This window comes from Myxocyprinus asiaticus, chromosome 10 (genome assembly GCF_019703515.2).
Source record: "Myxocyprinus asiaticus isolate MX2 ecotype Aquarium Trade chromosome 10, UBuf_Myxa_2, whole genome shotgun sequence".
Taxonomy (NCBI): domain Eukaryota; kingdom Metazoa; phylum Chordata; class Actinopteri; order Cypriniformes; family Catostomidae; genus Myxocyprinus; species Myxocyprinus asiaticus.
The window spans coordinates 21,280,138-21,293,363 of NC_059353.1; the positions used below are offsets into that span (position 1 = coordinate 21,280,138).

Here is a 13,226-nt window from a genome sequence, read left to right on the forward strand (position 1 = left end):
CAACGTAGGTGATCTCAGGTTTTACTATCCTTGCGGGGACATTTGGTCCCCACAACAGAGGTTAAACCTGTACTCACACACACACACACACACACACACACACACAAACAACTTATCCTAATCAGTATTTTTGTCTTGTTTTCTAGTAAAAATATCTAAAAATCCTTAAAACAAGTTACATTTACTTGAGAAGCAAACATGTGTAAGATTTTTTCATAGAAAGTATCTTGAATTAAGTTTATACAATCATCTTCGGACAAGGGCTTTAATTTGAAAGCAGGTTACACAACCATGCACCTGGGTGACATTTAAAATTTGCTAACGTAATATTAGCTGTCACCAATTACTTTATTTATAAACAGTGGAAGGCAAAATGACATCATAGAAAACTTGCAGAATTTCCCACCAATCTCAGTGCGGTTGCTCATTTAAATGCCGTAGCATTACATGGACCCTCATCAAATGAAATGTTTGGCTTGGGAAGCGAAGGCTAGGTGTGTTTGAGTGTTTCCAAGGACACGTAAGTGTAAGTTCCAGCTTTCACAGGATCACAAGGCTGTGGGGAATTTTGACTGTAAGCTACCTCATAAAGAGCGAATGTGTCTGACTGGATTATTTATAGACATTACTCAGGATTTTACATTCCACCAAAGCTTAGCTGGATACACTTTCACCTTATAAAGTCGGTGAGAAGCCACTCACTTAATGGAAAGTCAAACCACTGAACTAGAATGTGTACTTGATGCAGTCTCTTACATGTCTTTTTTTTTATTAACCACACACAAAATGCAATATACAGGCAATTGGTCAGCCTCTCCACAGGAAAAAACAAAACAGATGTAAGTGTATGGCAAAGACACATTCTTTGGTGTTGCTGTTAAAATTGAGGCTTATGCATCCTTAATAAATTGTTAATAGTTAAATAAATGAAAAATTCAATCAAATTATTTTGTTATTATAGAGCTTTAAGAATTCAAAATATGTATAATTGACCAAATTAAAAAAAACATTTACAAAACATTGCACGATTCTTTCACCCTGTCAAATTACAATGCTTAGAACTATTTGACATTAACACTTGGTGTACACATTAATTACAAATGAGTGTCAATTTTTAAGCTGGTCCAAAACATTCAGAGTAAAACCAAACATCTATCTGATACAATCATTTATCAAGTGGCACATCTCATGCAATCAAAGGCAAACCCATGTCAGACTCCAGCAAACATTTGCCACTTCAAAGATCATAGTTAACATGAGAATGAGAAAAGTACACTGCATCCAAGACCACGATGACAAGCAGACACAGGCATTTCTGCAAGCTCAAAAACCTAACCTCTCCACCAACAGCCTCTTCCTGTATCTCAGACGGCTGGCCTCTCTGATGGCTTGCCATTTCTGCATGTCTTCCTCATTGCAAGGAAATGGAACACTGGGACCTCCTTGAGTAACAGCTAAACTGTGTCTTGCACCAGAAATGTTTGCTGTTCCTTGCGTATTTAATGCTCTTAGCTTCCTAAGAAGCATGTCATCTGTTTTCAGGTGCTCTTCTGCTTCCTGTTTATTCCTTGGCTTGGGGTCTTTCTGTCTAGTTTCATATGGGGCACACAGAAGCTTGGCCTGCAGTTTTGGTGGCAAAGTCCATGGCTCTGGAATGGGCACAGGGTGATAGTTATCAGGGGCCCCAGAAAGAGGGCGTTGACTGGTTTGCTGCTGAACCCTTCGAAAAACCACATCGTCTTTTTCTAAGTCAGGGTAAACAGGTTCAGCCTCATGGCGGGGCTGAATTACCACATTAACATCAGCCTCTGATCTGCGACGAGGGGCCAGGAATTTACCGTACTTCAACTTGGCCAGGTCATCGCTGGAGTGGAAGGTGTTTGTACGCCTTGTAAACATATCATCATTTTCCAAGTCAGGCAGGATGTCTGCAGAAACGTTGTATGGGTCGTTAGGGTGTTCACGCCCAAGGAGTGGACGCTTTTCACATTTAATGAGTTTGGGGCCAGAGGTGGGATCCGGCCTGGGCCAAAAATTAGGGGGCCTTAACTTAGGCAGCCCAGCACTCCGCTGAGCAACCATGGGGGGTGGTGTTTGAGAGCTGCAGGCGAATGAAAGGAGAAAAGAGTAAAGAAAGGTTTCAGAACATGCAAGAGGACAGTAGGAGAATGCAAGTAAACAAATGTGTAAGCAGGTTTACAAGAGCAGTGCATGGAGGAGAATGCAACAAAATGTTATAAAAGATGGTATTCAGATACTCAAGTAACACTTAAAAATTTCTGAATGTCATTCACTGCAAAATAATAATAATAGTCTTACTTTTTTCCAAGTAAAATGAAACATAAATATATTGTGTATATATATAAACATCCTTAAAACAAGAGACATTTACTTTTTATCAAAATTGCATTAGAGGAAGAAGAAAAAACTATTTGCCAGTGGAGTATGAAAAATAAACTTAATTCTCAGGAGAAACAACATTATTTTTCTTACCCCCATGGCAAATAAATAAATATATTTTTATTAGACTTCACTGAAAACAAGACTTATAATCTTTTGCAGTTTTTCAAAGTAAATGTATCTTGTTTCAAGGATGTTAAGATATATATATATATTTTTTTTTTACTGGAAAACAAGACAAAAATACTGAGCAAGTTTTTTTTTTTTTTGCAGGGTTGCATTTTATAACAAATTATCAACCCAATGGGAATCTGCAAACAAATGCTGCTATAGACCTTTTGTAACAACTAACTTCACTTTTCTGTGCCATTTTTGCAGTAAATTTGAACTAACTGGTATCAAGGTAATTTTTAATGAATGGATGACATTCCAATGTTTTGCTGTGTGTTTATGCTATCTTTCTTTAAAATAAATGTCAAATGCTTTGATGTATTGTTATCTAATGCAATGGTTCATAAATTTTTTAATGTGACTTAAGCGTCCAAATACTATAAGTAATAGCAGCATCATGTAAACTTAATTTGCTCTGGATTTTGCAAAGCTGCAGTGTGAGCACTTAATGTGACCACAAAATAATAAAGTATTTTTATACTTGGCTGAATTGTGTAAAAATGTATACTATACTGACAGTATGGACCTTCTCACGTTTTCCATTTGAATACAAATGTACTTGAGTGATGAGATAAATGTTTTTCAGTATGATTATTTGGAACAAAAAACACTACATGTTAGTAAGCATTAGTTGATACTTTTATTAGAACATGAGGAGAAGCTGATCTGGGGTATTGAGTCCAGTCCTACTGCATATGGGGCTGTGATAAGGACCTGGGAGTGGAAGTGAGGCTAGAGTGGGCGGGGCCTTCAGGTGCATGAGTGTGAGGGGGTTCAGACTGAGTGCGAGAGAAAGAGGGTACAGAGAGCCAGGGGCTGACGTCACCGTCTGAGTCTTCTGAGGACGAACCTGACTTCTTGCGGCTGGAAAATGTGAGGTAAAAGAGCACAGACAGAGACAGGAGAAAAGTTAGCAACCATCACCAGAATGAAGAGTGAGAGAGAGAAAGGGAGAGGTAAGTCTTAGCATTAAATTTTTTTGTATTTTTTTTTTTTTTTTGTATAGTGAATTAGAAACTAATATCTGAGCAGCTGATGGACTGTTTTATCATGCATGTCTCAAGAAAAAAAGGTTTCCTGGATTTATATTTTTTTGTTTAAATGTATACAGGGTTCCCACACTTTTTAACCAACGAATTTTCATGACATTTCCAGTCATATGAGATTATTTAATACAGATTTTTAAAATCCTTCAAATTCAGACAGATGCGCTAATGATTTATTCTGACCAATTTGCAAACCGATACGATTCACTGAAAAACAAAAACATGTATATTAATTATAGAAATTTCCAAGACTTTTCCCTGACTTCCTAGGTTTTCAATGTCCATGCGAACCCTGTGTACATAAAGCACAGCTTGTTTTTATTTTCAAAATAATTTATTTATTTATTTATTTATTTTTTTTGCCTCAGTACCAGACAGACCTGAAACCCTGGATCTTCCTATACCAAGGGCGGTGCTGGGATCCCAGTTTGATCTTCTTCACATGTGCATCCTCCTCAGGTGTCCAGAATTTGGGCAGAAATTTATCATAAGGCACCGTGGCAGAGGGTTGAGGTATCAGGCCTACTTTACGGGCATAAAGGTCATCTTGAACAGGGTCAGCATTGCCAAACTCATCATCCTCTTCGTCGGAGTCATCGTAAATGCAGACGCCAGTGGACACAGGCCTCCTATAAGTCCTCTGAAGAGGCTGTGACTGACTGCTGCTCAAAAGACAGCCATTTTTGTTACATAATTCCAAGGAACAATGCACATCAAACCATCCAGCAAACCAAATTAAAATCAAACAGAAAACTCCATGGTATGGTGTGAAAATCAAGCAAACCAATGACACCACAGCAACTGAAAATCCAAACCAATTAGAGTTGGCTGAATAAGACCTGACATTAGCACTGACAACATGCCAAATAGAAGCGTGTCAATGATGCCAGTTCCTGACCTGAGGTGGGTCATTGTCTGCCAGGGCATGTTAGTGACAGCCACCTGTGACCAGGTGCTCCGTGGGAGAGCAGCTGCCTCCATCGGGTTCATGGGTAAGGCAAAGTTGGTTGGTGGGACAGGAGAGGAGCTGTGAAATCTACGGCTAGCAAGGTCATCTAGAACCACATCAGGGTCTGGACGATCTGCATCTGAATCGCTGCTCTCGTACTCATAAGCCCAAGACAGGTGGGCAGCTGGTACAGAAGTCTGGGATTTCATCTCGGTATTAGAGGAGAGGTCTGAACTTGTCATCTTATGACTGCAATGGACCACCAGTGGTGGTCACAAAAGCACAACGGCAAAACAGTGGGAAAAATAAGCATTGGCATTCAAACATTAGGAACTTTGTTTTAGATACCATAACATCTCAGCCAACAAATGAAAACCTGCATATGATGTGTTTTGGATGCTGGTCCCCAACATGGGGTGTTGGTATGCTGGTGTCTTAAGGATGCTGGTATAAGGAATCTTAACTAGCTTAACCAGCAAGCATCCCTTGATCAACTAGCTTCATTAGAAAGGCCATACTGGTCTACTAGCAGTTTGTGCTGATGAACAGCTTAGCTATGATGGTCCACCAGTTAGACCAGCACTAACCAGCTTGGACCAGCATGGAAATTCATGCTGGTCTACACTATAAAAATTTTTAGCATGAGTTTACAGTAAATTCCTGGCTATTATTTGCATTACTTTCACAGTATATTTGACAGTGGTATTTCTACAATTTATTACAATTAAAAGACAACTGTAAACTGTGACTTCACAGTGAACAGGACCTATAATTACTGTAATGTAGCAGTGCTGTATTGTAGAATCACAATGATCATCTGCATTTTTTTATATACAGTGTTTGTTAATTGTCACCATCGTAGAGATTTGTATGCTGAGTGTTGATATCTTGCATGCCTGATTGACAACTCATGATAAAAAGTTAATGAGCGATAAACCAACCATATTATAGCCTAGCTTTGCATACATCCACCATAATGGTGACTTCAAACGAAACACAATTTTCCCATAATGCAGTGCGATATTAAAATTTCCTTTTCACAGTTATTTATTGTGTTGTGACAGAACATAAACTAGCCTGCATTGATTTTACAGTAAAATATTGAAAACAGTATTTTATTGTGAGAAATTACTGTTAAATGTTGTAAAATGCAGCCAATTTTTTTTTACATTGTAAGCTGGTCTTTTCAGAAGGGGAATATAATGATAAACACATACAGTAAAAGCAACCTGTGTTTTCCTAGATAGCAGAAGGATTGTTTTCCTCATTAGAGAAAGACTAAACACACAGAAGGTTAAGTTTCTCTTACACTGTAAAATAAGGGTAAGAACAAATTCATGTGCGTAAGCACCTGGAAATGTTTTGTGAGAACTTTTCCCTTGCATATAAGTACACAAAATCCACACAGTTATTAGTGAATGAGACCCATTGAACATCTTTGATCAGGACACTAGAGTAGTTGAATCATCCAATGAGATCCTTAGAACAATAAAAACCCTAGAATCACTAAACTGCATTTCAATACTAGCCCTTCACAGGCTTGCATTACCTAGTAAATGTGCCGTCCTCATCTGTGTACAGAGGACTTCCCCAGCTTCGTCTGTTGTCGTCATTTCGATCTGCACGTTTCTTGCGCAAAGGTGCTGGAACATAGCCTGACTGCTTGTCTTTGGAGGGCAGGAACTGGTTGAACGAAGCGGTGGTCTTGGGAGTTAAGACCAGCGAGCGGCGGTATTCTTTATTCTCCGACATCATGAAGCTCAGCTCTGCTTCAGGGTCACTTCCACAACCTGGTGAATCACAACACAGAGAGCCAGGAGTAAGAGCTTATATACTGACAGCCTCAGACAGCATTCACATTCATTACTTGCTTTTATCCATACAATGTAAGTGAATGGTGACTGAGGCTGTCATTCCCAAACATTCTGCCTAACATCTCCTATTGTGTTCCACAAAAAAAAGTAATTTGGGTTCGGAACATCATGAGGGTAAGTTTCCATTTTTGAGTAACTATCCTTTCAAGACTTTATTTAGTTTGTTTATTAAGCCATTTTCCTAGTGGGGATCATTGGTTGTTCCCATAACGCGCGCGCACACACACACACACACACACACACACACACACACACACACACACACACACACACTTCTCTGTAGTAAACATGACAGTGGGAATGGAGAGTGACTCATTGGCAAGTCAGTGGGGAATACGAAAAAATGTCTCACTGGGGTGAACAAGTTGAGACCAGAAGAAGACTAATTACATTAGCACCATCCTCACAAGCTAAAATTGAGCCCCAGTGGCCATGACTGACTTGAAAAATGCTACTGTCAATAAAACAGAACCATGTGGAAGAGTATGAACTGAGGGAAGTTTGCACTTTCCATCAAAATATCTGCTGACCATCACAAAGACAGCAAAACATAGCTCATGACAAGTTGAGGGTTCTCCGAAGCCTTATTTATTTCGCTTTTAGAGATGTAAACAGTATTATTCACGTACCACTAGGGGGCACCAGGCATTTGTTTTGAGCGGCAACAGTTAATTGATAAAGTACACTTCAGCTGAAGCAAGAACACATGCAGTCTTATTTTCTGTGTTCAGGTTTTTAAACTTGGTACTTGTCAGTTACCATTGACATAATTAAAAGTGTTATATATATATATATATATATATATGAGTTAGTCTCCACCTCCATTTTTCATTCAACTACTCAAAGTCAAGCCAGAACACACAAAAGAGACTTAAAGGGATAGTTCACCCATAAATAAATATTCAGTTTTATTTCCTCACTCTCATGACACTCCAAACCATATCACTGTCTTTTTTTCATGGAACACTAGAGATGAAACTCTAGAGGGTTAATGCTGCTCTTTTTTTACATACAATGAAAGAGAATGGTGGCTGAGGCTGTCAGTCCCTAACATTCTTCTTAACATCTCTTTTTGTATTCCACAGAAGAAAGAACGTCATATGACATGAATGACATGAGGGTAATGTAATTGAGGGAGTAAATGATGGGTGAACTATCCCTTTAAGATATTTAATTGAAGAGTTTTACTCAAGTTAAGAGTCTTACCCTCGCTGCTGCCTTTGAGCGTAGCGTCTGAAGATGTGCTTTGAGTTATGGAATCTAGTGAGTCGAGACTGTCTAGGGAGTCTTCTCTCCTGTGTCCAGCCCGTAATGGGAAGAGCTCTTCTTTCTCTAAGTACCAGCTATCTCCACAAGAGCTGTTTCGCACACTTCCTTGCAGTGATGTGCAGTTCTCTAGTGTCTGTCGAGCACAATGGTGTTAGTGTGAGGGAAACAGGCCACACACACACACACACGTTGGTGCAGCTATCATTATAAGGACTCTCCATAGACAATGATTTTTATACTGTACGAACAATAGATTCTATCCCCTAACCCTATCCCTAAACCTAACCCTCACAAAAAACTTTCTGCATTTTTACATTTTCAAAAAAAAAAAAAAAAAAAAAATATTTAGTATGTTTTTAAGCAATTTGAAATATAAAGGACACTAGAAAAGTCCTCGTAAACCACTCAAGCACCCCCCCCCACCCCCCCACACAAAGTATGAAGAAACGATATCGCTCATAATAATCTGCTGTCTTTACTATTGAGTCATGCCAATGAAGCCAATCAAGTACACAAATATGTTTACACTCATGTGTTGTAATGGGTGTGTACATAACATAAAGGTGGGCACTGTTGATTCTGACCACAATAATTGAGATGCGCAAAAACCTAAAGCAGTTAGTTCACACAAAAATGAAAATTCTGTCATCATTTCCTCACCCCTATGTTGTTCCAAAACTATATGACTTTATTTCTTCCATGAAACACAAGGAGACATTAGGCAGATGTTAGGCAGAATGACAGTCACCATTCACTTTCATTGCATCTTTTTTTCCATACAATGAAAGTGAATGGCAACTACCAAGGCTAACAAGCTGCCTTTTGTGTTCCACTGTCAAATAGGTTGGGAACAACATGAGGGTGAGTTTTCAGAATGTTCATTTTTGGATGAAATATACATATAAATGGAAGTTTACACAACATAAATGAAGAACATTAATGGAACCATAAAGTTTAAATAAGAATGTAATAAAATGGATAGACATGAACAGTCTACATTTAAAAGTCTACAAAAATACACCATCATGAAGTACTTCAATATACCACCTGAGAGTAAAGTAAAAGACTAAAGCGCAATACTGTACAAAGTCTTCACACATCCTACCTTATATAGTGCTGTGCCAAGCAATCCTTCAAAAGCTTTTAGTTTTAGGTAAGGTCCATTATAAAAAGGATCAGCATGTGCCTTTCTGCCCAACCAATATATGGTGATCAAAACCTTGGACAAAAATCAACATAACTGTATTAGAACAGTCAGGGCCGTAGCGCGGAATTCTGGGCCCCCGACTGTATATTGCTCTGGGGCCCTTTTATATGAAAAAATACTTTTTAAAATTTGTTGTGGGCCCCTAGAATTGTTACCATCTTTCACCCCATTAGCTACGGCCCTGAGAACAGTTTACAATTATGATACAGTTCAGTGATTATTAATAATGGAATATTTGGGCTAAAATGGGCCATAATTTTACACAGAAAAAGTTAGTAAGTGATTTTATCACACTAAAATCATGTTATACTTTTGAAACTGTGAGTATTTTAATGTTTACAGATTGGCCCCATTCACTTCTATTATAAGTGTCTCAATGGAACCCAGATTTCTGTGGTAATCAACATGAATCCACAAATGCTGTCGATTGAGCTTAACTTGTATTGAACCCAGAATATTCCTTAAATCATTAATTGCATTGTAAGATTTTAAGCCATTACATATTGTATGCAGTGTTTGTTCAAGATGAAGCCTTTAGAAATGTGATCATATTTGCTACATTGACATGATACTGCCAATTAACTGCTTTATGAGATAAACAAACAACCACAAGCCACAATATGGGAACGGTAAAACAGGCATTTTATTTGACACCACAGGAACGAAGCAAGACTCTTTCTTTTAAATGAGCAAACTAGGTAATAAACATGATTTCACATTCACACAAATAATTCAGCATTAGCACTTACATTATTGAGTCTCCTGGTGCTCTCCTGGTGCCTGTAGGGGAGAAGAGGTGCGTGGTTAATCACTCACTGCCTGGGAAAAGTACAATAAAAGAATAGTGGGCATGTTTTGGATCTCTGTGTTCACCAGTGAAAGAGCTAGAAAGTGAGAGCACAATTCCATCAGCCTGGCTTCCAGCAGCTCTGTACAAAAGCTCTGCATACACATGTTCACTCCAACACACTGACAAACATGCACCCATACTCCAACCCACACACCCAGAAAAAAGCACTCTGTCCTGTGAGAGAGTCTGTCCTGCTTTGCAAGTCTGCAACATCACCCTGACAGGAAGGCTGACTTAGTAAAACAGATACCAGGCCAAAAGCAGACGATCTGTTCTGATTAACGGGTTTGGCTATTTTAGTTATACACCTATTACTAACGGGTGCATAAAATAAAGCATAATAGAGCCATGCAATCTCTTTAGAAAAACATTTTTAGTGTGTTGCAGCATGACAATACCCTTTGCACAAAGCGAGTTTCATAAAGAAATGGTTTACTGAGTTTGGTGTGGAAAAACTTGACAGGCCAGCTCAAATCTCAGACCTGAATCCCATTGGACAGCTTTCAGGTGAATTTAACTGTCAACTGCAATCCAGGCCCTTACTGATTCTCATATGTCTAAAAAACATCTATCTGAAAGCCTCAGCAGAAAAGTGTAAGCCCTTATAGCAGCAAAGAGAGGACCAATGGTTTTGAAATTAAATGTGCAACAAGAACAGACAGTATGAGTGTGGTGTTTTGGGTGTCCACAAACTTTTGGCCATAAAGTAATAGTGTTATTGTATTTAACTTTACATAAACAGTATATCTATTTCAGGAATGCACAGTCAACATAAACACACACAGACACACAAATTCTAAGACACAGTACAAAGGCCCGTTGTGCTGTTACATGATCTTGTGCTCCACTTGTTTTTTATAAGAATGGTCGCTTAAGGTTAGGACCAAATATTCTTCCATTTAAAACTTCAATAGCATTTTGAACATCAGATTCTTTACATACTGTTGTTGTGTGTAAAGCAAAATATTTCCTCTCTGATGTTTACACCCAAACTACAGTACACCTAAACCTGAACATAAATTACATTTCCAGTTAAAACTAGTGGGTGTATGTACCTGGAATGAGTGTTTTCCAGAACTCTTTCTTTTGCTCTTTTACCTTGCTGAAAAGACCAGCTTAGACCAGCATACATTTTCATGCTGGTCCAATCTGGGATATGCTGGTGGATCAACCATGTTCTTTACCGGCAAAAAAAAAAAAAAAAAAAAAAAAAAATCGGGTCAACCAGCATGGACTTTTTGATAAAGATAGTTGACAGAGGAAGGCATGTCGGTAAAGTTAATTAAGTAGCCAGGTAGGGACACCAGCATACCAGCATCCCTTGCTGAGGACCAGCTACCAAAACACAGCATATGCTCATCTATTCAAAAGCTTTGTTATCAAATGACATAATGGGCCACAGATACACCGATCAGCCACAATATTAAAATCGCCTGCCTAATATTCACAAACTGGTTAAATGGTTTGAGTTTACAATGTCCATTGCTCAGTTCTGACTCCGAAGTGCTTCATGTACTTTGTTAATGTGAAACTGGAATAAAGACTTCAACATCATCATCTCAAGATCGACGCCAGGTCCTGTGTGTTTTATTTTTCTTTCAACAGCCATGAAAGATTTATGATAGAAGTTACGAAGTTTAACAGGTGAAATCATTCAGAGATGTTAGAGAGCGATTATCCTGTTCAGTCAGTGACTTGTGCTTTTCCAAGCAGGTGAACCTGTATAGCTTGTGCAACTAGCTGAATTAAATAAAGGCGTTCACCACTCCTGATAACAACAATTTATTGCTCCAATAAAAGACCTTTTTCAAAAAAAAAAAAAAAAAACCTATGTCTGCCACTGAAACAAAGTCCACATTTACAAAACCTTTGGAAAAAAGAATTTCAGGAACATTCTGTAGGGACACCAGCATACCAGCATCCCATGCCGAGGACCAGCTACCAAAACACAGCATATGTTCGTTTATTCAAAAACTGTTATCAAATTACAGTTGAAGTCAGAAGTTTACATACACTTAGGTTGAAGTCATTAAAACTCATTTTTTAAAAGTGCACCTATTATGATTTTAAACGTGCCTAATTTTGTTTTAAAGGTCTCATACAATAGATTTACATGCATCCAAGGTAAAAAAAAATAAATAAAAAAAACACTTTAATTTGCTCATAATTTAAATTGTAGCATTACCTTTTTTTTCACAGTGTCAAAAACGACTCCTTCAATGATCCGTTCTAAAGGATTCATTCTAAACTCCCCCTTTCAGAGAGCCTACTCTGCTCTGATTGGTCAGATGTCCCGGTCTGTTGTGATTGGTCTACCGCGTACAGCGCGTCGGGAAGGAAACGCCCATTACCATATCCGAGTTTCAGCTCCGTCTGAAAAAATGTCTGTTTTACCTCACCAATTTGAGCCCGAGTCTGATAGTGATATATCGGAAGATCAACCCGAACAGGACGTTTCTCTGTGGTAAGTTTATATGTAGTTTGACAATAACGTGAGTTAATCGGTTAGCAGAGGCTAACAGCTAACAGCCTGCACTGGCTGTACATGTAGACAGACCAGAGGCGGGTTTTTTGTTACCAAATTACGTAGGTTACTACAGGAAGTAAGCCTGGAATTACTAACGACTCGTTTCAGGTGTTCAGAATCGGTTCTTTCTTTTGGGTGTCAATAACTCCATATTTCGTGCACTTTGATTTTTGAAACTTTGCAGACTTTTTTACATTCACAAACAGCTATATAACACACTACATGAAAGGTAATATTTGAAAAACCATAATAGGTGCTCTTTAACCACTCCACAGGTTTAATATTAGCAAACTACAGTTTTGGCAAGTCATTTAGGACATCTTATTTGTGCATGACACGAGTAATTTTTCCAACAATTGTTTAGAAACAGATTGTTTCACTTTTAATTGACTATATCACAATCATTCCAGTGGACCAGAAGTTTACATACACAAGTTAACTGTGCCTTTAAGCAGCTTGGAAAATTCCAGAAAACGGTGTCAAGCCTTTAGACAATTAGCCATTAAGCTTCTGTTTGGTGGTGTACTGAATTGGAGGTGCACCTGTGGATGTATTTTAAGGCCTACCTTTAAACTCAGTGCCTCTTTGCTTGACATCATGGGAAAATCAAAAGAAATCAGCCAAGAACTCAGAAACAAAAATTGTGGACCTCCACAAGTCTGGTTCATACTTGGGAGCAATTTCCAAATGCCTGAAGGTACCACGTTCATCTGTACAAACAATAGTATGCAAGTATAAACACCATGGTACCATGCAGCCATCATACCGCTCAGGAAGGAGATGCATTCCATCTCCTAGAATCACAGAACAACAGCAAAGGACCTTGTGAAGATGCTGGAGAAAACAGGTAGACAAGTATCTATATCTACATTAAAACCAGCCCTTTATCGACATAACCTGAAAGGCTGCTCAGCAAGGAAGAAGCCATTGCTC

General features: G+C 38.6%; 1 protein-coding gene across 14 annotated transcripts in view; it reads right to left on the reverse strand.

The window, feature by feature from the left end:
- The window catches only part of lmo7a (LIM domain 7a), a 74,468-nt gene that overhangs the window by 22,342 nt on the left and 38,900 nt on the right, over positions 1-13,226 (reverse strand). For 10 of the 14 annotated variants that reach the window (XM_051708353.1, XM_051708352.1, XM_051708356.1 and 7 more), the window contains exons 5-12: positions 9,666-9,696; positions 8,815-8,928; positions 7,647-7,842; positions 6,116-6,356; positions 4,516-4,815; positions 3,998-4,279; positions 3,286-3,435; positions 1,337-2,101 (exon numbers count right to left, since the gene is read on the reverse strand). In XM_051708353.1, the coding sequence (XP_051564313.1) occupies positions 1,337-2,101; positions 3,286-3,435; positions 3,998-4,279; positions 4,516-4,815; positions 6,116-6,356; positions 7,647-7,842; positions 8,815-8,928; positions 9,666-9,696 (2,079 nt within the window). The remainder of the gene's footprint in view (positions 1-1,336; positions 2,102-3,285; positions 3,436-3,997; positions 4,280-4,515; positions 4,816-6,115; positions 6,357-7,646; positions 7,843-8,814; positions 8,929-9,665; positions 9,697-13,226) is intronic. The other 4 variants (XM_051708362.1, XM_051708360.1, XM_051708358.1 and 1 more) reach the window with 3 other exon arrangements.